This window comes from Echiichthys vipera (assembly GCF_963691815.1).
Source record: "Echiichthys vipera genome assembly, chromosome: 1".
In the NCBI taxonomy this organism is placed as follows: Eukaryota; Metazoa; Chordata; class Actinopteri; order Perciformes; family Trachinidae; genus Echiichthys; species Echiichthys vipera.
The window spans coordinates 40,285,867-40,313,272 of NC_139826.1; the positions used below are offsets into that span (position 1 = coordinate 40,285,867).

General features: G+C 45.8%; 1 protein-coding gene across 7 annotated transcripts; it reads right to left on the bottom strand.

The window, feature by feature from the left end:
• Nucleotides 1-440: 440 nt before the first annotated feature.
• LOC310950390 (USP6 N-terminal-like protein) lies at nucleotides 441-26,664 on the bottom strand. 7 transcript variants are annotated; one of them, XM_083918173.1, is made up of 16 exons: nucleotides 26,598-26,660; nucleotides 26,392-26,471; nucleotides 18,284-18,357; nucleotides 17,962-18,034; nucleotides 13,099-13,184; nucleotides 12,952-12,991; nucleotides 12,781-12,861; nucleotides 10,426-10,533; nucleotides 10,098-10,207; nucleotides 8,467-8,515; nucleotides 6,761-6,881; nucleotides 6,460-6,554; nucleotides 6,258-6,323; nucleotides 4,490-4,589; nucleotides 3,692-3,844; nucleotides 441-3,538 (listed from the first exon to the last, which is right to left on the bottom strand). In XM_083918173.1, exons 3-16 carry the CDS (start codon nucleotides 18,289-18,291, stop codon nucleotides 2,868-2,870), a joined length of 1,761 nt encoding a protein of 586 aa, XP_083774299.1. In that variant the 5' UTR covers nucleotides 18,292-18,357; nucleotides 26,392-26,471; nucleotides 26,598-26,660; the 3' UTR covers nucleotides 441-2,867. The 7 variants fall into 7 exon arrangements, with proteins under 7 accessions (XP_083774299.1, XP_083774302.1, XP_083774301.1 ...); XM_083918176.1 differs by lacking the exon at nucleotides 17,962-18,034 and having other exon boundaries at nucleotides 26,598-26,661; XM_083918175.1 differs by lacking the exon at nucleotides 26,392-26,471 and having other exon boundaries at nucleotides 26,598-26,614.
• Nucleotides 26,665-27,406: the final 742 nt, after the last annotated feature.

The following is a 27,406-nucleotide window of genomic DNA, read 5'->3' on the forward strand; positions in this document are numbered from 1 at the left end:
AAATATGTTTCTCTGCGTCAAATCTGTTGAAATCATCTGCAGCTCTTACATTTGCTTCTAGTGTTCTTGACTTTAGAGAGTTTCTCCACAGTGACTGAATAGATTTCTACCATTCAACCTGAATTTGAAACTTCCATCTCCCTTCGTTCTTATGCGGTTTGAACCGCAAAGAAAGCTTTACCAATCTCTTACGGTTAGATCCTAGGATTGTAGGTAAACTCCATTATCTGGGTCAACAGAGAGTTCCTCGGCAACATCGGCCACTACTGTATTTCTGTAAATGAACCTAAACCTGCTCCTTCTTACGATAAACTCCCCTTTCTCTCAGCACACTAACGGACAGAGACAGGAAACAACAAAGAGACTCAAGGAAGATAAAAGTTTTATTGTTTCAGCTCCAAGGTTTCATCAGTTTCTTCAAACTCTTAACAAAAGGTGCTGCACGTTTCAATGTACAACAAATGTGTAGCCAAGTATGTGGCCTGGACACTCCTCAATCTGTCATACTACTATAACACTTCATTTAAAGAGTAAACCACCTGCAAATGGGTTCAACTGCTACTTTGACGTACGATTAGGTCGAGTTTTAGCACTGAAATAAAGTCAGATGTCATTAAAAAGCCATAATTCATAAACATTGGCATCAAACTGCATGAATTTGAATTTTTCTATTGTAATTTGTAGTTATTTGGATTCGTTCTAAATGTTTAAAACTCTTTTAACTACGTTTCTACTCCTCTGGACTAGATCCAGATGGAGTCATGCTTAAACCTAAAGCAACCACAAGATGTCAGCCTTTCATTATTTCTACGCACAGAGCTGAAGGAAAGGGGGTTTTCTCTCAGATGGGAAAACCACTTACTGGTACTATAATACTATACAAACACAAGGCTATTAAAACCTGACACATCTAAATCCAGTTCGTCCCTTTGCAGGACTAAAAACCCAGAAGGCCGTTTTCACCGTTCAACGAGCTCAGTGGAGACGCAGCAAATATTCCAGTTCTTTAAAAAGTGTGAGCACACGAGCGGTGAAATGACCTGGATGCCTTTTATCTAAAGACGATAAAACAATAAATTACTGAGCTAGAAAACCACTTATTTCAAAACGAGCTCAATAGGTTTCAATGTGTACAATCATAAGAGTGAGCCAGCTCACCACGTCACAGGTTTGGTGTTCAGTCCGACCCCTGAAAGATGTCTTTTTGTCCTCGTGTTTGTGTCGTATGACCTCAACACATCATCGGCGACGTCCGCAGAAGAACCGAAGCTGACCCAAATAAGGCATCAAGACATTAGTACAAAAAATAAAAGTGTAACTCTGCTAGCAAACATTTTACAAAGGCTGACCGAGCGACGTCAAACGTTACAAAACTACAAAAACAGTTCGTTTTATTGTAAAGGGTGTTGCCTCAGAGACGTCGGATTGCTTTGAGATTCCTTCTCTCTGCACTTAAACTCCATCAAAGTGGATTTGCAGGTGTGTCGTCGAGGGCTGCAGAGTCCTGTAAGGTGTCAGTGCCCGTGTAGTTGACTCCTCATGTGAGAGTCACGTCCCTCACAGTCTGGGAAATGAGCACAATTTCTCCAAAATGCAAATAACATGTGGTGTGTGTGAAGAGTGAGAGAAGTGTGTTTTTGAAAGGACTCAACTGTGAAATATTTAGTGGAAGGCGTGAAGTACATTTGTTCTGCACGGATCAGGTATCTTACCTGGTGTTAAGATGATTATTTCCATTTTAATTTGATTTAATATCAATGTTTCATCCCGTTTGTTCACGACACGGGTCAAAGTCGAACACAGTTTTCCCAAAGATGGTTTTGAACCAAAGTTATTATTGGTCCTGACACTCGTAACACATTTTAGAGCAATTATTGCTTGACAATGATAATCTGACTAATAAATCACACTTCTGTATTCTGCACCATAATACTAATAGTAACCTCAACCACCAACAGTCTGAACTGCCTAAAGCTACGTTTACGGTCGCCGTAGTTCCCCCAGCGCAGCGGCGCACGCACCAAATGACGCCACGAATGCTCCAGAAGATGTTGGGTATGGATCACGTAGTTCTCTTCCCTCTCCTGTAAAGATACGTTTGTCTGCAAGGTGTTTGAACCAGTTATGTCGGACGACCTAATTATTTTTGCTACCAACCAAAATGTGTCCGTAGTTCCAAGTATCGGTGAATGTCAAGTACAAAAAGGTTTAACCTGAATCTTTTTTTAATGCGTTCTGTATTCAGACTATTTGTGATTTAGGTGCAAATGTTGACTCTGACACTGAGAAAGTGTGCATGTTTAGAACGGACCGATTGTTTGGCCTCCGTTATCGCTGCTCGCAGCTTTCTGGAGAACCGCTCATCTAAACAACTTCACACTCAACACTGGGCTTCCTCGGGTCCTCGGCAACACACCTGCCAAGTGTGAAGTGGACTGGATGAATGGTTGTCCAGATGATTAAAACACAGACGGACAGAGACTCTAAGTTGGTCTTGTTTGGCTGTTTGTGTTTAAACGGAATTTAACATTTAAAACTTTGAGGAGGATCGCCGTCCAAGTCGTTTGGTGGAGTTTACGACTACTGTTCTCTATTTCCCATCTCTACTTCTTCTTGTGTGTTCACTGATTATTCAGTTTGTACGCCCCCTGGTGTTTTGGAAAATAGTTAACCGAACAAATCTGAGCATAAAAGTCTTTGTGCGGACTTTTGGTTCATGCGTCACCTGCACTACGTTACTGTGTCTTGAACCCGACCATAACTTAGCTTAAACTTGACCCATACAGAACATTTAATGTACTAAACAGGTGAAACGGGCCAATTCATGCCACTGACAAATAATCCAGTAAATAAAGAGAGGGAGAATGTTATAAAATGTCTGGAGCCTGCGTTTCTTCCGACGCTTCACTCGAGTCCTGGTTCAGGTTCCTGTTGGTGGGCAGAGCTGACGCCTGCTCCAGCAGCTGGACCAGGTAGCTGTCCTCAGCCCTCTCTGCTGCAGACAGACTCTCAGACTGAGACGGGCCTGAAGCCGGTGAGTCCACCAGGGCTACGGGTGCTGAATGAGTCCGCGGGACCGTGCAGGGGGATTGGGCGGGGTTGACGGCTGAGCGAGTGGCCACGGAGGAGTCGTCTGTGGAGGCGGGTGAGAGTGCCGGTTGTATTTCAACTCTCCATTGGTCTGATGGTGACGGGGGGTCGGCTGTGACCAACGTTTCGCTCCCTGGGGGTTGGTAAGGCGGAGGCCCCGTCAGTGGGGAGTCGTCGGGGGTGAGCGGGGCCTGGCTGTGGATGATGACGGGGTCTGGGGAAGGCAGCGGGGCCTCGTCCTCCTCCACAGCGTCCAGATCCCTCGGGTCCTTGGAGGGGCTCTGGTCTGGGGATATGGAGTCAGGCTGGTGAGAGATGATGTGGAGGCTCAGGCCTGCTCTGGGGAACACGCTGGCTGAGGACGGCTTCCCTCCTGAGGGCTGGACTGGACTCAACAGCACCGGCAGCTCCTGACCCAGAGGCTTCCGAGGCAACTCCTCCGGCTTCCCTGAGAACAAAACAGAAGAATCTGTAAAGCCTTTGTGGTTCTTTAAGATGTTTAAAAATATCATGAGTTGTCCCGTGGTGTCGGTTGAGGTTCTAGCTCCTTCTAAACGAACAAACTCAGGCACTTTTAGTGCAGCTGTGTGCAGCAGCGTACCTGGAGGAGGAAGGTCCAGCTTCATCTTTCTCAGTTCAGTCATGGACGCCTGCAGCTGCTCGATGATCACGTCGTCGCTGTAGAAGAAAGTCTGAGCGATCCGCTCCTGCAGGAACTCTCTGAGATCCTCCAGAGACATCTTCAACAGACGCTCTGCGCACAAAGTTTGTGTTAAAATGACACAAATAATCTGTAGTTTGCATCGTTTCCCATCTCTCTCCTGTGAGGACACTTTTATCTCAGTGAGGTGTGTTTGAACCGAGCATCTAAGCTAATTAGTTGGTCGCGACTGGGTTCTGAGATTGCATTTGGGCTGTTTTCCTGCATGCAACCAAAGCAGGCTCAAACATGATTGGTCGATACTGTTAATACAACAACTGCTGACAGTTTCTACGTTCCTGTGCAGAATCTGTTTATAGAGATTAATTCAACGGTAAAAGACTGTAGACATAAAAACATGAGGCAACGAGCAGAGACTCCAGGAAGTTGCGGCCCTTAAAAAGTCCTACACGTACTGTAACCCCCCTGGTAAGACCACAAGTTTTCATCATTTTGAGCTAAGCTAGCTTTGTAGCTACCATACAGACATGAGTGGCATCGGTCGTCTCATCAAACTCTCGTCAAGAAAGCAAATAAGTGCTTTTCCCCAAATGTTGTTAAAGAAGTGGCAGCTGAAGCCAAAGGTCCAGAGAAACAGCTGGAAATCATCACAAACCACCTAATTTCAGTAAAGGCTCAAGTGTGTTTATGTTCTGAGTAGATAATGATTCATCCTCCGGCGGTGAATCATGTTCTTACTCTTGTGTATCTTCAGGATGGTGTAAGACATGGCGGTGAGGAGCCTCTCTCCCTCCAGGATGAAAATGTCCCACAGACGAAGGGTCAGCGTGAACGGCGTCTGCAGGAACACAACAGGTCACGGTTATCACTGCGACGTCTCTGTTTACACCAGCGGCTTCACTTTATCTGCTCTTCTCCTCCTGGCCGGAGTCAGGAGGTTTGTTTGGTCCGTTCCCAGACCTCAGAGGCCCCGGGCCCCTCTGATCTGAGCCACTCAGCGGGACAGAGAAGTGCTGACAGCGGCTGAATCCTGCCAGACCACCACCACAGGATTGTGGGCATGCATGGAGGAGACTAATAGTAGTTTAGCTTAACAGTTCTTAATGCTCTCTTATAATGCAATGTCCCAGAGCTCAAATATCGCCCGGAGGTTTTGTGCTGAGATCATGTGAAATTATCGGACACTTTCTTAGTCGTTCTTGGAAATAACTTGACGTGTTTCTAGGATCCGAGAGAGCAGCTGATAATTGGCCGTTAATGTGACGTTTTGTGTTGATGAAAAACACAGTTCTTCTGTTATTCACACTGACTGGAAATGTAAAACGGTTCTCCTCCTAGATTTACTGACAACATCAACAACTGCACACATGTATGTTTTCATAACGTGGCTGATGGTTGGATGTTGACGGTTCCATCCAAAATATGGTTTTCAAGCACTTTACCCTCAAAATGACCCTTTGTATGTAATTTTTCTCAGACTGTGGCTTCAAGAGAACTTTGTTGTCGTCTCAAAAACGTGAACACAAAAACAAAAGTCTTGATGCCTCGGACAAACTGTTCCCCAAGGCAAGAAGAAAGAAACCTTAAAGTGTAATTCCGGCGTAAAATCATCCCACGGTCTTGCATTCATCAAATAAGCCATCTAGACAGTTTTGATCGTGTATGAACTATTAACGGAGAAATCCAGGAGAGTCGCTAACAGCGGGACGTGGCTAACAGTGAATAGCTCGGGGCAGTACGGTGAAGGCATTCAAAGGTCTTTTTTAACCACTAATGCTGCTGAAAATAACAGCAAACCTCTGCAGCAGCATGAGAAGAGTCCCTACACACAAAACAAAGCACCAATGGGCTCCTTCCTTTAGGATTGACTTTGCTAATCCACTAGTATGTCAGTTTCTCAGTGTTGCCCTGAATCCAAGAGAACTTTGTTTTTGTCTCAAAGGTGAACGTGAACACAAAAACAAAAGTCTTGATGCCTCGGACAAACTGTTCTCCACGGCAACAAGAAAGAAACCTTAAAGTAGGCGTAAAATCACCCTATGGTCTTCTTCGGCACTTGTAATCATCAAATAAGCCATCGAGACAGTTTTTACCGTGTATGAACTATTAACGGAGAAATCCTAGTGAGTCGCTAACAGCCGGACATGGCTAACAGTGATTAGCTCGGGGCAGTAAGGTGAAGGCATTTAAAGGTCTTTTTTAACCACTAATGCTGCTGAAAATAACAGCAAACCTCTGCAGCAGCATGAGAAGAGTCCCTACACACACAACAAAGCACCAATGGGCTCCTTCCACTGTAATGGACTTTACTATGAGAGGAGCTGGTGCAGGGGCCAGTAGGTAAGTCTTTAAAACACTCTTTTAATGAACTCTGGCTTCACTAACTACGCTGTTGCTGCTTTGTTTGGGACTCTTCTCATGCTGCTGCAGAGGTTTGCTGTTTAAGCGTCAGTGTTTGAGGCCCGGGAATGAGAACGACCTGGTGAGAGATGAGACCGTTCCTCACCCTGTCGATGAAGCACTGTAGAAACCATTTAGTGCTGTAAATCCCCGCAGACATCTGCTCTCTGTCCTGTAGAGAGAGAGAGACGGAGACAGAAAATATCTACAAACTGCCAACCAGTCACATCAGATGTCACCACAGATCTGAATAAGTGCTCGTTTCCTCGCCCTCCGTCTCTGGTGTTGTTGTGTAAAGCTGATCTCACCAGATGTTTCTTCATCTTGGGGATGAGTTTGGAAATAATCTGATCATGATGTGCCTGGAATCGCTGAAGTTTAGGGAACCCAGGAACAAAAAATCCTTCAGAAGAAAGGGAGAGAGAGAGAGGGAGGCTTCTTAATCCGACTTAATGCCAGTCCAAATGCTCGACAGGCAGCCTGTAATCAGTTACACCGCTCTGAGAGGGAAACGACTACAACATTTATCTCCTTTTTTTCGAAGCACTTCGTGTTGAAAACATGCAGATTTAACGTCCGTGTTCAGACGGGTTTCCTCTGACGTCTCACCGTGCATGCCGTGTTTCTGATCGGTCAGCAGCCGTGACAGCGCCCAGAAGGCGTCTTCCTCGTTCATGAACATCAGCAGCAGGGCGGCGATCTGACTCATCCCCTGGCAGTAACTCACCTCCTGCAAACGGGACAAACGGGACAAAACCAAACACGGTCACACTCCTGACTGACGGACTGGACCGGCTGTCATCTGTGTGAGTGCAACAGGACCAGTCAGCATCGATCCACAGCTCTGTGTCTCTGTAACAGGAGACTCTGGACACCTCTGAACTACTCTGCATGCTGTACTGTAGCATCAGGATGCTAATGTTAGCTTCATACAGGAAGGGGTTTGTGTGGTTTGGTTTATATGGCATTATATTTTTGCCACTTGTGAAGGAGCAATGGGAGATTTTGAGCCCAGAAAAATATATTTTGCGAGCAAATAAATTAAATTTTGTAGAGAAATTATACGCGAACAAAACATAATTTGAGTTTAAAAGCCGTGTGTGTGTGTGTGTGTGTGTGTGTGTGTGTGTGTGTGTGTGTGTGTGTGTGTGTGTGTGTGTGTGTGTGTGTGTGTGTGTGTGTGTGTGTGTGTGTGTGTGTGTGTGTGTGTGTGTGTGTGTGTGTGTGTGTGTGTGTGTGTGTGTGTGTGTGTGTGTGTGTGTGTGTGTGTGTGTGTGTGTGTGTGTGTGTGTGTGTGTGTGTGTGTGTGTGTGTGTGTGTGTGTGTGTACTCCTGATGTCATATCAGGTGCGTGGCAACTAAGCATAATGTATATTTCCATCACTTTAACTGAATATAATTGTTTTTTTTTTTTTAACATCTTGTTGTGAAGTGTGATTAATTTTAAATAGAAACAGGAAGTGATGATTTTATTCAAATTCTTCTCATATTAGCAGTGTGGATCTTTTGGAGAGGGGCTATTTAAGGTACTTCTCTATAACATAGTGAGGTTTGAGAGTCTGATACCGATTTTAGCAGGAAAATTCACAGATGACAGATATGGTGGCTGATGTAGTGATTTTTAACTGGAATGACTGGATTTTGCAGCAATATGCTTTAAGATATGAGGTACTCAAGGCTGCTTTACTTCACAAATAACTTTGTTGACGCTTTTGAATCTTTTCATCGACCAAATCTGCAGTAAACACTCCACCTCCGCATCACACCAACGTGAACCTTTCACCGCCATTGTTTTAAATGTCCGCGCATGGTCCCTCCTTCTTTTTTCTACGTCCCAACAGGCGCACAGGAAATGACCTCAGAACCGCCGTAGGCCTCGTGCTCGTACACGTGCGCACGCTCGTGCTCGTACACGTGCAAACGTGCTTTACTAAAGCCCACCTCTCCCAAACGGGCCGTGGACGGCCAGCTGGCTGCAGCTATGCGCGGAGCGGTAACTCTCACACTGGTCAAACGCACTAGGCTTTACCCGTAAAACCTGTTTTGGCCCGGTGCGGAAGGACAGTGTGAGTGCGTCCTAATACATGTCTTTAACGCCCCCTCCAGTAGAAACCCTGCTACTGTTTGTTTTGCTGTGGATGTAAAAGTCATGTGATAAAGTCCAGAACAGTAATCGGATCCATGAGAGCACTGTATCAGCAGAACACAGTGAGCCTCTGGTGGAGAACATGTTGTCTCTGCTCAGGATAATAAAACTTTATCAGTTAAACTGGTATTTTAGTGTCTCGTGTGACGGAGGACAAACGGCCACTTACTGTGTTGTAGACTGAATATGCAGACAGGACGTTGAATAGAGACTGCTGCCTGCAGAGACGAGAGGAAGACGAGGAAAAATCATGAAACGTGACACAGTTCTGAGTCTGTCTCACCATTTAAACCGGACCGTGTTAGAAAAAGACAAACTCTGAAACACACAGCAGGACGAGAACGGAGAACGCAAGACACAGAATAAAGAAAATATAATACAGAGAACAGAAACATCGACCACACAACACAGAGAAGATGTGAAACTCTGCTCCCCGTCACTATAAAAAGCTTCATTTTTGCACGCTGCTGCTGCTCCCCTTAAATATTGAAGCATGTTGCGGCCCCAGACTTTCCACTGCGGTCTATTAAACTGTCAGTGACATCACTCCGGGAGGGGGTCGGGTTCCTCCAGCCGGCCCGCCGCGCTCACCCTCGGTTCACACTGAGGTCGAATCAAACTCTCCACCGCAGTTTGTGTTTCTGAAAATCTGAACTCATGAACTCAACACAAACCAACAGTGAAATATAGAAAATATGGCCAAAAGTTTGTGGACACCAGCCTTTATAACTTGAACTTCACTGTTGACAAAAACATTAAAGACACTTCTGGTGAATACGGTAAAAAGTTTAACTCATAGAAACTTCCTTAGTTGATTATGTACATTTACACAATATTGTTTTTGTATTATAGGTGATCTGTGATGTTTAAATATGCAAATGAGGCATTATCTTATTAAAAATTAGCTAATTTTCCCACATTTTCAGAACAGAAATGGGAACTTTGGATAAAACCAGGTTCAAAATCCTTGTCTCATTGTCGACATTAGAGTCAAAGGTTTTTACAGATATCTCTTTTTCTCACTCCATAAATCAGAAATTCTGCCTTTTCTCCTTGTTTTTGTGGATCAGATGTTGTAAAAATGAAGCCGTGAATGTAAAAACCTTCAGAATATAGAGAGGAATGAAGGTTATAATATGCAAATGAGGCACTATCCTATTAAAAAATAGCTAATTTTCACATTTTCAGAACAGAATCAATCAATCTATCCTTTATTTGTTAGGGGCAATGCACATTAATAACAACATATCACTGTAAACGTGCCGGATTATAGCAAAGATGCTCATTTGCATCCGTAGTCCCTGCTAAAAAAATACAAATACTACTAAATAAATGGATAATAGAATAAAACCAGGTTCAAAATCCTTGTTTCATTGTATCTTATTAGAGTCAAAGGTTTTTACAGATATCTCTTTTACTCACTCTCCATAAATCAGAAATAAACACTTTTCTCCTTGTTTTTATGGATCAGACGTTGTAAAAATGAGGCTGTGAATGTAAAAACCTTCAGAATACAGAGAGGAATGAAGGTTCTGTGTCTGTCAGTGCTGCTGAAGTGCAGATTTCTGACTCATTTAGAGAAAACTGCTTTTAAAGATATGCCACTAGGAGAAATCTACAGACCGAAAACACAGAGTGGAGTAAAATAAACACCTGGATGTGTACGTTTTTAGTCAGTTATCGAAGCAAAATAGCCAAAAAACCTCAAATCTGACCCGTGCACAGAGGCCTTCACAACGCGTTCTGGGTAAAGCGAGTGACTTTACACCGTGATGAAAATGTGAACGCTGAGAGACTCACTTGACTCCGAAGCGATCCATGAACATGATGTGGTCTCGAAAGGTCCTGTTGATGTCCAGGTCGATCTGTTTGATCTCAGACGAGTACCGGACGGCCTGCTCCTTCATTCTCTGAGCGGAAACAAAGAGCCGAGTCAACCGGGACATGTGACCGAGCGAAGAGGCTACAATGAAAGAATATAAACCTGATCCAGTTCTAATTACAGACTGAAGAGGAAACCTCTTTGATACGTCAAACCTGGGAAAAGCATCAGTTTTTCTATGCATGGAGAACACGTCTGTATCTTCACTAGAGACCGTACACTGGACGACCTTACGAGTGCACGCACCTCATATTTGCCCTCGTTCTCCTTCTTCGCCCTCTCCACGTCCAGCATCAGTGCCCAGGCGCGACCTCGCAGCTGCAGGGGGATGCCTTTGTACACCCGCTTCACCATCTGACAGCAGAGAGAGAGAGAGAGGGAGAGAGCAGAAGGGAACGTAAACACTGGGTGGATAAAAAAGAAAAGCCAGAATGTTCGGAGAGCTGATGTTATGAAGTGTGAGTCACCGGAAAGTTTAACCGCCTACGTTTCGCCTCTGACAATATTCACAGGAAGAAAGAAGTCGACTTTTTCATATGTGAAACACGCAGCACAGAGATGAGCAGGGTCGTGCGTGTTTGTGCGACTCATGGATCAAATAACTGCCCACATGAAAAAGTGTTTGTGCTGAAGATCTCAGGGCCCGTCCACGCGGAGATGCAGTTTGCTGTTTCCTGGTTCAGTCGACCATCCACAGCAGCCGGCGTTATCGGAGCCTGAAAACAGGATCTTTAGAAACCAGGTCCCGGAGTGGGAATATTTGAAAACGCCCCCCATGGCGTTGTGGTCTGGACGGTGAAAGCTCAGACTTTGTTAAAGGACGGCGTCATGGCCCCACCTCTGACCTCTGACCCCGCGGTGTCACATAACAACAACAGTGCTGCTGCGTGAGAGGACAGAGAAGGGCCCAGAGACTGTTTCCTGAACTGGACTCTGAGCCACATGCATGGGACTGAATGAGGCCCAGCACAGATGTCTCCCTTTCCCCTGATGCTCTGAATAAGGAGCTGAACTGCTCTAGGCTCTGTTTCTAAATCCAGTTCTAAGAAGCTGTGAAAAGTCTCTAAATGTAGTGAGAAAGTGGCGCCTGGGAGTGCTTTGGGACGGGGAAGGGGCTCCCAGCAGCCCCCTCTGCTCAGTGAGGACACTAACTGCAGAGTGAAGGGGCTCCCAGCAGCACCCTCTGCTCAGTGAGGACACTAACTGCAGAGTGAAGGGGCTCCCAGCAGCCCCCTCTGCTCAGTGAGGACACTAACTGCAGAGTGAAGGGGCTCCCAGCAGCCCCCTCTGCTCAGTGAGGACACTAACTGCAGAGTGAAGGGGCTCCCAGCAGCACCCTCTGCTCAGTGAGGACACTAACTGCAGAGTGAAGGGGCTCCCAGCAGCCCCCTCTGCTCAGTGAGGACACTAACTGCAGAGTGAAGGGGCTCCAAGCAGCCCCCTCTGCTCAGTGAGGACACTAACTGCAGAGTGAAGGGGCTCCCAGCAGCCCCCTCTGCTCAGTGAGGACACTAACTGCAGAGTGATGGGTGCATCAGAGTCCAGAACAGCACCAAAGTCTCCACTAAGACCAGAACCAGGGACACGTTTGTCTCTAGGATGGAGGAGGATTTGGAGAGAAACTCTCCGGTGTTTGGATTCTCCACAGCGTCTCCCCGTCTCTTCTTCTCCGTTGTTCGTGTATTTCTGTGGCAGTTACAGCGCCACCTCCAGGCCTGGCATGGGTACTACAGCGTTTGGAGTCACTGCACCTGGTTTCATGTGGACGCAGAGATTTCTGAGTTGAGGACGTGTGGACGGAAACCTTTTAGAAGGAAGGAAGAAAAAGGTTGTTTTCGATCGTGTGGACGAACCCTAAGAAAGGAGGTTAAATAACACTCCAAAGTTAGGGTACATTTTGGTGAGGGGGAAACTGTCCTGTCCAAATCCAAAGGGGTCTGTTGACCTCGGACCTCCAGGTTTTCTGGGTCCAGATGTGTGGATGTAAACGGGTTCTCTGGGTCCAGATGTGTGGATGTAAACGGGTTCTCTGGGTCCAGATGGATGTAAACAGGTTCTCTGGGTCCAGATGTGTGAATGTAAACGGGTTCTCTGGGTCCAGATGGATGTAAACAGGTTCTCTGGGTCCAGATGTGTGAATGTAAACGGGTTCTCTGGGTCCAGATGGATGTAAACAGGTTCTCTGGGTCCAGATGTGTGAATGTAAACGGGTTCTCTGGGTCCAGATGTGTGAATGTAAACGGGTTCTCTGGGTCCAGATGTGTGGATGTAAACGGGTTCTCTGGGTCCAGATGGGTGGATGTAAACGGGTTCTCCTCTTTACAGACAGACAGTGCGATGATGATAAATGTTTTATGTGTGCGTGTGAGTTTTTCCTTCTCCACATATCTTCTAATTAGTCTCATATTTCGGGGATTACGTTGCATGAGCGAGCACGAAGGAATCCAACCGTAAACTGTAATTGTGGTGATTCACTCTGTGAGCGAACCGTTAACAGTTTGTCTCAGCGACCGCACTGGAAACCAGCATCCACTCCAACACATACTTTGTCAGCAATCGCCTGAGCGCTCTCTTCAGCGGTGAAGGTCTGGTGTTGCTCACCCTGTCGCTGTTCTTGTACTTGTCCCACTTCTTCGCCATCTTCAGCCATTTCTCCGCCCTCTCTATCTCCAGCTGCTTCCTCTGTGAGGGAGACAGACGGGAGCTGGTGAACACAAACACGGCTGACAAACCTGCCGTTTGATCCTCCTGTAACGGCGCTCCCTTCTTTACCTTTTCCTCGTGTGCAGTCGGGGCTGGCAGCTCATCCTCGCTGGGAGAAAAGAAAGAGACACAAAGCATCAGTCATGTCGGCGCAGCTGCACCGACCTGAGGGGAACCGCTGCCTCCAGTGTGAGAAGGAGAAGAGGACGGACTTACTGCATGAAGCCGAAGCGGTCGATGACTTTGTAGATGCTGTAGTCGGCATCTTCCCAGGGGTCGATCTCCACCCCGCCCTGCCGGCCCTGCAAACACAAACACACACAAACTACTAATACAGACACAAGAAACACGCGTAAGCATCAAATATGAAGTGTTTAACTGGAGCCGAAGGGCCGTCCGCACCAGAAACAACAACGATGTGAGCGTCCACACCATGAAGATGGACGGCTTGACAGTTAACCTAAAAGTGAAGCCAAAACATCTGGATTTCCCCCTGGTGGCTGGCTGCACCATAGGTCTTAAGTCTCCCCCCCTCTGTTCGTGGATGGGACATTAAACCAAAAACTCAGGCCCTGTCTACACACTTGATGGTGAAATCAACAAAAAACCCAGAGGTGCCTTCCGTTGAGACGGCGTTTTTGGGGCTTGAAAACGCAAAAAAGGTAAACCCCCCCCCCCCCCCCTCCAGAGTCAAAATGTTAAGACTCCAGCGTCGTGTTTGCGTGTAAAGGGGTAAAAACACTAAAGTGAGCTCTGATCTGCTCACGCTGGCTCATGTCACATACGTGTTTCTGTAACATCCGTGTGCAGAGTTCAGGTAAACAACAAACATGTGGGACTGTTTCCATCAGTGGGACATTCAAGAGTTTCTAGATCGTCTTCGTCAAGGCCTTAAACTACACTTGAACTTCACCTGCTTCAAAACTATTTACACAATAAAGTCATTGAACACAACATCAGTCAAAAACTATATAAAAACACTTGTAATGCAGGAGCAATGACAGTGACCAACAGTGCTGTTTTCTTGACCATTTATATCGATCAATGAAGTTTTGACACCTAAAACCGTAGTAGATCGTAGTCACAACAACAAAATATAATTCCAGCAGTCGGGAATGCCAGGTTGGTCAGTAGCCTACAGGAGAGCGGAGTCTGTTAGAGCCTGTTTAAACCTATTCCACGTCGCACCATAAAAACAAGGATAAGAGGAGTTTGACTGACAGTCAGCGTTAGCTGTTAGCATTAGCCGCTCCAGCTAAGTGCAGATGAAAGTGATGTTAGCATCAAGGAGCAGCGTAGCCATGTGGGCGTGCGTTTGAATGGCGTTCCTCTCCTTTCTCTCAGTCCATGGAGTGAATGCTCGGCCTATAGTGACTCTGGTTGTTGCCCGTCTCCGCTCACTCAGCTGCTGGGACAAAGAACGCCCCCTTCACTGAGGCTCCCAAGCAGCTGCAGGATTGGCTAACTCCATTTCACCCAGTGCCAGCCTACAGTAGCTGCACCCAACAACAGACAACCCTGGCAACCAGCAACGCCCAAAGCTGTTGGCTGCTACCATGGAAACACAACGGCACAGAAAGTCATTGTCAAAAGACTAAATATATTTTTCAATGGAAAAGCAATACTTTCTTTTGTACCCCTCAAAACGCCCCGTGGGTGTATTATTATTTTTATAACTACAGCTTTAAATAAATATTCTACATATTCAACCTTTAACTACAGCTGTGACAGTTTGCACTAAAAAGGCTTAAACATCTTTAATAAGTCAAACTGCAGCAGCAGCTCTCCACAGTAAAACTGTCCAACACAAACACGTGTTCAGAATCTGCATCAAGCAGCACAAAGTTAGGGAGTGATGTGTGTATCATGGAAAATCCATTTCCGCTACAATCTGGTCCCAGTGTTGACATAACAGAGAGGGGACTAATCCTCGGGCAGCCTACCGGAGACGCCTCTGAATAACAACACTGCTGCGTGGTCGGCTGCGTGTCTGGAAGGCAGCCAGTCGTGCTCTCAGCGAGGGGGACGGAGGGGTCACGAGCGTGCACGCAGAACGCTTCTCCTCCGTGGTGGGAGTCGGCTCTGTGAGCCTCGTAAGGCGCCGCGAGTGATGTCAGCGTCATGAAAGTGAGAGGGCTAAAAATACTTCCTCGCTGAGGGCGCTCTGACAGGCAGAGACTCACGGAGCGTTCCAGAAAGGAGATCAGAGCTGCATGAATATGAATCTGTCAGGATGATTTAGTGCTACTGAAGACTCAGACTCAAGACACAAGAAGGAACCGAAATGTCATTTTTACTGAATTAACCTTTAAGCTGTGGTTTCAAACCTTCATGCTGTGTCTCGGATACTTCTGTCAGTGCACTTGCATGTAGCTCACCCTGCTCCCGTGGTTAGTGTTACCTACAGAGAGCTGCAGGGGTGTCTTCAGTTAGCATCGCCCTGGTTCCTTCCATAAAAAGTCAACAGGATCTTTTTGAAGTTCATGATTCTTACACTTTTTGTTCAGCAAGACCTGTGAACCTTTTCTTTTTGTTAGTTTACTTTATTGGAGGTTAAAGTTTATGAATAATTAGGGGCGTGTACCAGTACTTTTCTCTTTTCCTTTTCCACTGCTGTCATTTTTTTAAACGCCACTCTCTGAATCCTTTCATCAGCAACCAGGACAGAACCACCTGCACTCTGTCAGTTGTATGATGATGTAGTTTTGCAGGCTGCCAGACGTGGGCGGACGTAGGCGTCCTCCTGAAGTTAAAGGATGATCACTGGGTCGAGCTCAAAGAAGACTCAGTCCTTGGCAGCAGCCTGAGTTTGAACCTGACCTGTGAACCTTTTCTTTCTGCGCCGGAATTACGGTTTAAGATCTGGTCCAAAAAACATTCTGGTCCGTATGTTTAGGTCATAACTCCATGACAACACTGAGGGGGAGGGGCTAGCTTTTATTTTATTGGAGGTTAAAGTTTATGAATAATTAGGGGCGTGGCCTCTTGAGTGACAGCTAGCCTCTGGCCCTCACTTCTCCTCGGAGGTAAACGTCAGCCAGATGGACGTACGCCCCTTCCCCCAACGTCACATACATGCCCCTTTTTTTGGTCAGGGGAAATGAGGCGGAGTCAAAGTCTGACAAGATGGAGACTCCCGTAGGTGAGGACGACTGGATCAAGCTGAGAGAACGTACCTGACGGAGACGCTACGTCCATTTTTTATACAGTCTTTGCATGTACCTCACAACTGCACCAGAAACCAGACTTTATGAACTCCACTTTTCTGATTTTTGAAGTGTAAATGCAGTCTCCAGAAGTAAAAAGCTAACTTTAGGAGTCGTATATTAGTACGACAGAGTCACAGTTTAAACATTTATCTGCTGGTGTTGATTTTGTTCCAACAGAATAGAGGTCAGAGTTCGAGAGGTGAAGCCGGGTTATCTTGGTCTCATGGATGTATCTGTGGCAGGTTTTTACCCAGAGTCCTCCTGGGCTGGACCGGGTGATGTTTATCCAGCACTGCTCCTCCTCTCTCTCTGTGTAGCTGCAGACCAGCATGCATCCGGCTGAGCGGGACTTCAGCCAGCCCCCGGAGGTCGGTGTCAAGTCGATTGCTGCATAGTGTGTCACAGCTGTTGCTATGGCTAGACAGAGCAGCCCCCCCTCCCACCAACACCCCACTGCAGAGCTAAATTTAACCTCTGCCCCCCCCCCCCCCCCCCCCTGTTCATCTCTGCATCAGCATGTTCACCACTAGTTTTAATCACTTCATTCAAATTGGATGGAAACGACATAAAACTCCAGCATTCTTAAAAAGCCTTGAAAACATTTGATTTGAATGTGTTAAGTTTAAAAAGTGCTAGAAAATTGCGTTTTATATATATGCAAAGTCCTCCAAAATGCACAGCTCATCCAGGCTTTTATTTTGAAATTTGAAATCTGTCATGCACAGTGAGCAGATGCCCTTCAGCGGGCTCTAAACAAAACAGGATGAATGATTCATGTCACCGCTGCACGTCGTCAGCATTCTCACATATAAGTCTGTATGTTCCCGTCCGCCTGTTTTTCATGAGCATCTTAATTTAATAAATACCATAAAAACACCTCCACAATAAAAGTACTGAAGGAGAGATGTAGCCGCATCTTTAATTAAAGGTTGAATATGGAGAATGAGCAAAACACTGCCATCTAGTGTCTCAAGATCGTAGTTTGCAACAACAAAATATAACTCCAACCAGTCAGGTTCGTTGGAGTGTGTCAAACGAGGAGACCAGAGTCTGTTTGAACCCTAAAACCGTAGTAGATCGTAGTCGCAACAACAAAAAAGAAGTCCAGCAGTGGGGTTGCCAGGTTGGTCAGACCCGGCCCAGTAGCTCCAGGAGACCGGAGTCAGTTTGAGCCTGTTTGAACCCGTCCCCTCCAGAAAATCACACCATAAAACAAGGATTAGAGGAGTTTGACTGACAGTTAGCGTTAGCCGTTAGCGTTTGCCGTTCCAGCTAAGTGCAGATGAAAGTGATGTTAGCATCAAGGAGCAGCGTAGCCATGTGGGCGTGCGTTTGAATGGCGTTCCTCTCCTTTCTCTCAGTCCATGGAGTGAATGCTCGGCCTATAGTGACTCTGGTTGTTGCCCGTCTCCGCTCACTCAGGCTAACTCCATTTCACCCAGTGCCAGCCTACAGTAGCTGCACCCAACAACAGACAACTCTGGCAATGTGAAGTGTGAGTTGAAAACGAGTGTGTAGTAGCGTGGATGTAGCCGCAGTACCTTCATGATAATATTGACATGACGGTGCAGTATATTTATTAACTTTCCTCGTAATTCACTGATCGTAACTCAGATTTCTTCATCTCCATTTAGTTTTTATCAGAATCAGAAACACTTGAATAATCCCAGGGGGTTCATTTCACGCCTGTTTTAAAGTTAGTTTGAGTTTCATGCACATTAAACACGTCTGCTCATCTTTGTCCAATCACTTCAAACCACAAACATATTATTACACAACGTGTTATGAATGCACTCGCATCCGCCCACACACACACACACACACACACGCACACAGTCGAGTTTTGTCCTCCACACATGCAGAAACACACATTTGAATTTACGCTCTCGTCCTCCTCGGTGTGTCTGTTAGCCACAAACTCAACCCAGTGTGAACTCTTCCTCCTACAGAACAATCACACACACACACACATCACAGGAGATAATTCAGCAACGTGTTCTTCTCCAGACTTCAGGACTGTGCAACACTGACGACCAAGAAAAACCGTACACACACACATTTCCAACTACCACGTCAACAGATTATAATTGTGTGTGTGTAAGGCAGACGCGCTGATGCTCTATACAAAATCGTGTGAATCTAAAACGACGTTGAAAACCTTTAAACTTTGCGTGTGTGAAGCACAAACTCACCGTAGCATATTTCAAGATGATGTCAGCGCGTTCCTCTGCTACAAGAGTCTCAATGTCTTTCTTCATGTCAATATCTGCAGAGAGAGAGAGAGAGAGAGAGAGGACAGGAAGAACGATGTGAGCTGAACAACAACAACAACAACAAAAACAACAACTGGAGATGAGTCAGAAGAAGAAGAACGCAGCTGATTGTTGTGGGCGATCATTGGCCTCCAAACCAACGGGATGAGCTGTGAAAGTGAAGCACACGTCTGATGACTTCATCGCTTTAAAGCCGCAGTCGCCAAGTCTGGCAGAACGCGTTGACTGTTTACAACTCTCACGCCCCTCCCCCTCTACTATTGGCACATGCAAAGACTGTATAGAAAAATGGACGTAGCGTCTCCGTCAGGTCCGTTCTCTAACTGGATCCAATCGTCCTCTCCTACGGGAGTCTCCATCTTGTCAGACTTTGACTCCGCCTCATTTCCTCTGACCAAAAAAGGGCATGTATGTGACGTCGGGGGGAGGGAGATGCGTCCATCTGGCTGACGTTTACCTCCGAGGAGACAGGCGCGTTCAGGGTACTCCCATAAAGTACCGTGAACGCGCCCGTGTCTTCCCCCATTGATAAAAGGCATGAAGTGGTCTAGGTGCACGTAAAACCGGATGATTTATGTCGTTCTATCGGAGAATAGACTTGGTTTCAAATGTTGCCGACTGCAACTTTAACACACACGGTTATCGACAGCTGGTTTTCTGATGCCGTTCGTCATTAACCTGCAACTAAAGCTAGCTCTGCATAAACCAGAGCTGCAGAAAATGAAAATAAGTAGATTTTTATAGCAACATGACATTTGAATCCACGAATCCGCCTCATTTCTACTGCACGGTTCAGCTCAACTTTACTCACTTTTTGGTACCAGGACTTTTCTCTTTTCCTTTTCCACTGCGTTCATTTTTTTCAACGCTACTCTCTGAATCCTTTCATCAGCAACCAGGACAGGAACGCCTGCACTCTGTCAGCTGTATGGTGATGTAGTGTACGCCGCAGTTCTGCAGGCTGCCTGTTTTTAAAATCTAAATATCGGCCGAGGACGTAGGCGTCCTCCTGAAGTTAAAAGATGCTCACTGGGTCGAGCTCAAAGAAGGCTCAGTCCTTGGCAGAAGCCTGAGTTTGAATCTGACCTGTGAACCTTTTCTTTTTGCGCCGGAATTACTGTTTAAGATCTGGTCCAAAAAACATTCTGGTCCGTATATTTAGGTCATATCTCCATGACAACACTGAGTGGGTGAATCTTTTTGGACCAGGCTAGTTTTTTATTTTATTGGAGGTTAAAGTTTATGAATAATTAGGGCCTGGCCTCTTGAGTGACAGCTAGCCTCTGGCCCTCACTTCTCCTCGGAGGTAAACGTCAGCCAGATGGACGTACGCCCCTCCCCCCAGCGTCACATACATGCCCTTTTTTGGTAAGAGGAAATGAGGCGGAGTCAAAGTCTGACAAGATGGAGACTCCAGTAGGCGAGGACGACTGGATCAAGTTGAGAGAACGGACCCTGACGGAGACGCTACGTCCATTTTTTATAGTCTTTGCATGTGCGTCACAGCTGCACCAGAAACCAGACTTTATGTTGTCAGACCCTCTAATGCAGAGGTGTCAAACTCCAATTCACAGTGGGCCATGTTTAAAAACTCGAACAAAGATAAGGGCCAAAAAAAAAAGGCTGCAAATGTGCATGTGTTTCCTTCTCTCCAGATGTGTAATGTTGAACCTTTTCAGTGCAGCTCCTTGTACTTTTCGTGGTGTTTCTTATTTTATATTGTTTTGCTACCGCCATGGTGGCTTTGCAAGGTCTCTACCTTCACACACAGATAATCTGCTGAAGCTCCTGTCCTCCATCTTTCTTTGGGTCGTTTTTGGGGAGGGGTGGATTCAGTGTGTCTGCAGAGACTGGTAGCATGGATGCTCATGTGTGTGAACAGAAAAGTAGACGTGTGTGTGCTTTATACTCACGGGCCAGCTCTCACAGAACCTGGATATGATCTTAGGGGACAAATATAATTACACCGCGGGCCAGATTTGGCCCACGGGCCTGAGTTTGACCCCCCTGCTCTAATGACTGACTGAGTTAAGACCAAACACATCCCAGACTTTACACCTAAAGGCTGAGCACGTATAAAACACTGGCTGTGAAATGCAGTTTCAATGAACATCATGGCACGGTGGGGTATGACATCATCGATTTGGCCACTGTTGTGCCTTTTCCAACAATGCACACAACCCCAGCCAGAGCTGCTCAATCATCCCCAAACAAAAGCAGCGAGAGGATTAATCCGGCTTCATCTACATTCTCCGTACGGATCAACACCGAGGGGCAGGACCCAGAGCGGTAATCTGGACACGCAACGGGACACCCAACCATCTGGATTAGGAATATCTCCACAGAGGGATTATGCAACGAAAGTCCCTGGAACAAAGAGGAACAAAGGAGTGCACACAGCGGGGTACGAGGCTGCGCTAAAGACGAGTGGTGGCTGCGTTTCTAATTTGCATCGTCTGTTAAAGATAAGCATGACGGTGCAGCAGTGCGGTCCCTTAAGGACGTACTGTAGATGTCCCTTTGTGGGTCTAAAGGTCGTAACTCAACAGAAAGCTCCTGGCTTTAGATCTGCGGCTTTGATTTGCATCAGTGCACTGATGAACTTCAGGTTTAATGTCACTGAGCACAGCCTCCTGTGACCATAACGTGTTCAGATCTGCAGAGACTTGGACTTGAGACTTGAGTCGACTCTGACAGAAGTTAAAGACTCGTCACTTGACTTAAGACATAATGACTTGAATGACCTGCCTGTGTTCAATTTAAATATTAAATGTTAAAACTGTTCAGTGTTGTTAATGTTGACACGTGTGTGTGTGTGTGTGTGTGAGGGCTGATGTTAGCTAAAGCCCATCAATGTTGTCCTAACATCCAGGACCAAACTTCAGTCCTTCACAATAAAAGCCCATGCTTTAACAGCTCCAAAATAAAGCGTAAAGTCTTCTTCATTTCCATTTTAATGTAAACCAGCACCTGAGCCGCTCAGGCTGAGCGTCGCCCAAACTGCTTTCTCTCATCAACGTCACTTTATTTTACTGATCTAACACAGAAATGTTCATGTTCAAATATGAAATTTACCTGGGGATTCATAGAAGCGTGTAAATAAATTCTACTTGCACTTCGGTGCAGATCACCCAGTAAAAGAGCGGAAACTGCGGCAGACCAGATCAGTCCGGATAAGATAAAACCAGCGAACGGCGTCCGACTGGTGACACAGTTACGTTAACCTTTTACAAAGTTATTTCTTTTTTGTCTGATTACTTCACCGAATATCGATAATTATCGCCTCCATGTGTCCTGTGATAGACTGGCGTCCTGTCCAGGGTGGACCCCGCCTCACGCCCGATGTCAGCTGGGATCGGCTCCAGCCCGCGACCCAGACAGGGACAAGAGGCTGAAGATGAATGAATGAATGAATAATATAATTCAGTTCATTGTCTTTCCTTTTGAACAGATTTGATCATGGGTGTCAAAGTCAAGGCCCGTGGGCCAGATCCGGCCCGCGAATTAATGATCTCGACCCCCGGGATGATATTTGATTAGTATTAGAACCGGCCCGCACGCCACAGCCGCCTGCTGGTGTTTTTCACGCACCAAAACTACATTACCCACAATGCAACGGTAGCCTGCGAACTCACTGCAGCGCCGCAAGTGGGTTCATTATTCATCAGCATTCAGGGCAGATGTCAACTTTCACTTGAAATTCCTGACAGAGCCGTACAAAAATATGTGATTATTCATTTAATTATTAAATAAAATACGGTTCACTGTGTTAGGTCTTGGTTCAATAAGGTTAAATGCATAATTTTAATGTGTTTTAATAAACATTGAACCAGTACGGCCCTCGGCTTGTAGCAAATTTGTTTTTTTGGCGCTCTGATGTATTTGACTTTGACATCGCTGGGTTATATCAATAATAGGCAATAATATCATTAGAAGGCACTGAAACATTTTCTTTTTGCTTCTTTTTGAAGACATAACACCGCAGTTATGTTGGTGTGGAACAGTGACATGACCTGCCCCAAAAACAGACTTGGGACTTACGCGAGACTTGGACAAATGACTAGAGTCCCTGTCTGTTCTGTCCACCATTTTGAGACCCGCAGACGAAGTCACTGTGGTACAAAGCTTGAGTCTGGTTTCCTTTGCGTGTAAGTCCTCGTACCAAGCATATCTGTCTGATACGGTCAAAAGTCTTTTAAATAAATGCTGTGGTCAAAAGCAGACGGTGAAACTAAGGCAGGAGCTTTGGCCTGAATAAACTAAAGCAGGTTGAATCGTGTCCTCGGTGCTGAGAGTCTGAATGTGGGTTAACCAGGCTGAATAATTCAGAAGGGCGGAGGAAGGAGGTCGTGTCTGTAGACGGGAGTGACACAGTTAAAGTGAGGATGATGCTGCTGTTCTCCTCAGCCTCAGTGTTTTATTTATTGTTCTGCTGATTATCATTCAGTTAAAGTTTTAATTCGTCAGATCTGAGAGACGTCGTTTCTAGCGGCCTCTGTGGCGGTACGATGTAACTGCAGGTGAGCCTCCATCTTGTCACGTTCACAGTGTTTTTTAAAACTTTAACACACATTCACCTCTGACCTTTTGAATGCCTTCACCGTGCTGCCCCGAGCTAATCACTGTTAGCCACGTCCGGCTGTTAGCATCTGTTAGCGACTCTCCTGGATTTCTCCGTTAATAGTTGTTAGAGATCAAATCCATAGAATTTAGTGTCAGTCCTGAGAAAGACCCTGGGATGATTTCTCTGCAGAATTTACCTTTAAAGCAGTTTAGTAAAAGTCCTGGAAAACACAAAGATTCTCAATGAACTGAATCTCAGTGAGTTAAACACAGAAAAACAACTTTTCTGCTTAAACTCCTTAAATTCTAACTATTAGTACTTCTGATTGCTCTGTAACGCTGCTACGATGACCTAATTTCCCCCTCAGGGATAAATAAAGTTATCTACCTACCTACCTACAAGTGTAAACCTGCATTAAAGACGCTGTTACTTCAAACACAACCACTGTTTATTCATATATGAAGCCTGTAACCAGTAGATGGTTGAAGTTGAGTATGATTCCTGTCTCTGTGGCTGATGTGGACTCACTCACTCACCCCCCCACCCCGACCCCCCCGACTTTATCACGGAAGATAAAAAACACGTCAGAGTCTCTAAAGTGCTTAAAGTGTAATTCTGGCGTAAAATCATCCCATGGTCTTTGGTATTCGTGTTCTGTGTAACCTCTGCAGCAGCATGAGAAGAGTCTGTAAAACATGACCAAATACACAAAGAGGACGAATGCATCAGAACTGATTTTATCATCTAGTTTGACAGACGCTCATAAGAGAAAAAGATCATAAATAAAATACTTTAAGGTCATTTTCTGTCACGGTTTTACATGCTATCAGATCAGCACACGCACTTACCCACGCTGAACCCAGCATTTAAAGTGACTTCCAGCATAAAATCATCCCAACAGCGTAGTTAGTGAAGCCAGAGTTTATTAAAAGAGTGTTTTAAAGACTTACCTACTGGCCCCTGTACCAGCTCCTCTCATAGTAAAGTCCATTACAGTGGATTAGCATAGTCAATCCCAAAGGAAGGACCCATTGGTGCTTTGTTGTGTGTGTAGGGACTCTTCTCATGCTGCTGCAGAGGTTTGCTGTTATTTTCAGCAGCATTAGTGGTTAAAAAAGACCTTTGAATGCCTTCACCGTGCTGCCCTGAGCTAACCACTGTTAGCGACTCTCCTGGATTTCTCTGTTACTAGTCGTTACACTAAAAACTGTCTCACTGCACCAGGATTACACTTCATAGGGGAGTGAGTGAGTGAGTGAATGAGGGAACGATGTCAAAGACAGCATCTGATCGTGGCTGAATATTTCACGCAACCACATTTCAAACACTCGCCCTTTAATTCAACACAGCGTGTTTCATCGATCAGAGTCAGCTGCTTTAACTTTAACAGCCAAACGCTGTTAAACCCCACTGAGGTCGGTGCTTCTCCAACCTTCCTAACATGAATTCACAGGAATAAGAGAAGACGTGTTTCCCCCTTTAACGTCCCCCTCTGACCGTAAACCAAAGTTCTGACTCGGGTCCAAAAGCAGTGAAACACAGTCCTCAGTACCTGTGTGCCAGCCAGAGGAAGCCGTCCGTCAGTCCGGTCTCTGCGCTCTCCCCCGCTTCAGGCCTCCGCCCGTCTGCACTGGGAGCGCAGCCAGAGCGCCTCAGTGATTTAGAGCGCTGACCACATGCAGCCGCTGCCATATGCTTCAGATGACGGCTCATATTTAAAGCTTCTGTCCGCTGCTGCGACCTTTCAACACGAACGTCTGCAGCTCTGGTTCTTCTGATTCTACTTTTACAGTCTTCTCCACCATCATGATGCGTTCAGGCTCGGCTGACAGAAGTCACATACGCAGCGTGTGAAGTACCCTGAGTGTGCGTGTGACTAGCTTATCTAAAATGTCAAATGTCTCCCTGAGGTCGTCAGTGACACTCAGGCATTCTGACGCTGGTGTTTACGGAGAGAAGAAGATTAAGACTTAAAGTGGAAACGTCTCTGAAACACGGGAGCGTCTAAAGGTTTCACTCTGTCAGAGTCACACGGGGACACTGTGGGATTAACGCCCGTCAGAGGAGGAGGAGAGAAAAACTGGATTTGTTTCTTTATCTCTCGTCAGAAAGAAGAGGAACCTGCTTCAACTCCTCCTTTAAAGGGAAAATCCACCACCTCCTACAGTCTGTAAGGGCGCCCTCCCACTGTGCCTCCGTCCCGTGCCCCGTGCTTTAGGGTCCTTGTCCCCCCCTCCAGGCCCGTTTGTACTCACACTACCTGGGCCTCGGAGAATGCTTCTTGCTGCCTATACGTCATCACGCCGTAACACGTCACACGCATTGATGACGTCATGGCGATGCGTGGCTTTGTTTCCAGATCTTTCCGTAGACCTCGGAGTTTTTGTGCGTCTTGTCGACTGTTTTTGAATCTTTTCATCGACCAAATCTGCAGTAAACACTCCACCTCCGCATCACACCAACGTGAACCTTTCACCGCCATTGTTTGAAATGTCCGCGCATGGTCCCTCCTTCTTTTTTCTACGTCCCAACAGGCGCACAGGAAATGACCTCAGAACCGCCGTAGGCCTCGTGCTCGTACACGTGCGCACGCTCGTGCTCGTACACGTGCAAACGTGCTTTACTAAAGCCCACCTCTCCCAAACGGGCCGTGGACGGCAAGCGTGCCGCTCCTAGACGTGGTACGGTTGCACTCACACTGGTCAAAGGAACCAGACTTTAGCAGTGAAACGTGTTTGGCCACGGTACGGAGGCACAGTGGGAGTGTGTCGACCCCATGACGCACTTTCCATAACGAACCATCATTTAAATAATGAAGAAACGCGTAGAGATGCATATAGAAAATAATACACAGATTAATAAATGAATGTACAGAATTTTTAAAAATACATACATAAATAAAAAGGTAAAAGTAAATAAATATGTAAATTAATATGAATGTATATAAATAAAGAAGCTAATTAGAATAATATCAATTTATGTGACTTCCTTAAAATTAATAAATGCTTACATTATTTTTTATTATTATTTTGGGTGCATATAAAATTACTATTAAGTTATATAATTATATATTAATATATTTCATATTTATTTATTTATTAATATTATACATATTAAGTTATTTATGTTGTGTTTATCAGAAAAAATGGAATTAAATATTAGAAATAGTGTGAACCAGCAGCTCCATCAGGCCTGAAGCTGCTGCTCCACACACACACACACACACACACACACGGACACACACACGCACACACACACACGCACGGACACACACACACACACACGCAGCTCATCGACACCTCCAAGTGTCTCTTTGTGATGGTAAACAAACCCAGAGTCCGGGTTAAAGGGGTTGTGACGGGATCTCAGAGCGCGCTACAGCTTCACGCGAGATCCGTTTATTCTAAAGAGAATAAAAACAAACGCAAACACGGGACCGGGGCTGAAAAGAGCGCGTGATTACCGTGTTTCTCCGGTGGATGTGCGCGCGCTACCCGTGCACGAACACGGCTCCGGCTCCTCTGGGCATCCTCCTCCACCGGGCTGACAACAATAGAGTCCCTCCGTCAATCCATAGGTTAGCACCAGACAGCACACACACACACACACACACACACTCTCTCACACACTCACACACACTAACACACACACACCGTATAGGAGACGTACGGACAGAGAAGCTCCGGGATCCGAGCAGCGGCGGCGGAGACGCACTGAGCAGGCGCCGCAGCGTGGCACCAGTCAGCCGTGTGTGAGCTGTGGGATCCGGTCTTAAAGGAACAGGACCCCGACACACACACACAAACACACACACACACACACACACACACACACACACACACACACACACACACACACACACACACACACACACACACACACACACACACACACACACACACACGGCGGCTCTGCAGGACTCTCCTCTGCCGCCATCTGCTGCACACACGGCGGCACTGACGCTCCTGCAGCAGCCGAGGGAGAGCTGCAGAGTGTGAATGCGAAACTATTAATATATTCATTAATTATATTAATTAATTGATTAATATATTATACTCGGTATTTTCATCCTCAGTCATTTTCTCAGACCATTGATTCATGGTTTGGTTTAAAACGTCGTTGCATTAAAGCCACATTTGCACATTTTGTTTTATATTTTATTTTCTGCATCTTTAATATTTTAGTATCTTTTTATGAAGTTGTTTTTGCTAAATTCTGTGTTTTAATGTTTATTCATGTCCAATAAGAACAAACTCAGCAGCTCAAATTCCTGCTATTTAATCTGTTTTCATACTTAATCAGTAAAGTTTATTCTGATGTTGAAAAATATTAAATATGAAATAAACCTGAGAGAAAAACCCTGATTTCAGAAGCTTTAATGATGATTTTCATTTTCAAAATAGCTGCTGATTATTTTTCTGTGGATGACAAAAATACGGACCTTAATAATTAAATCAATACCAAAAAATATTAAAAAA

Excerpts from the sequence above, each read along its gene's own strand:
- LOC310950390 (XM_083918173.1), bottom strand. Across the intron at positions 10,534-12,780 it reads AGTACAAGAACAGCGACAGG|ATGGTGAAGCGGGTGTACAA; the intron begins GTGAGCAACACC and ends CTCTGCTGTCAG. Across the intron at positions 8,516-10,097 it reads ATGGATCGCTTCGGAGTCAA|GCAGCAGTCTCTATTCAACG; the intron begins GTGAGTCTCTCA and ends TCGTCTCTGCAG.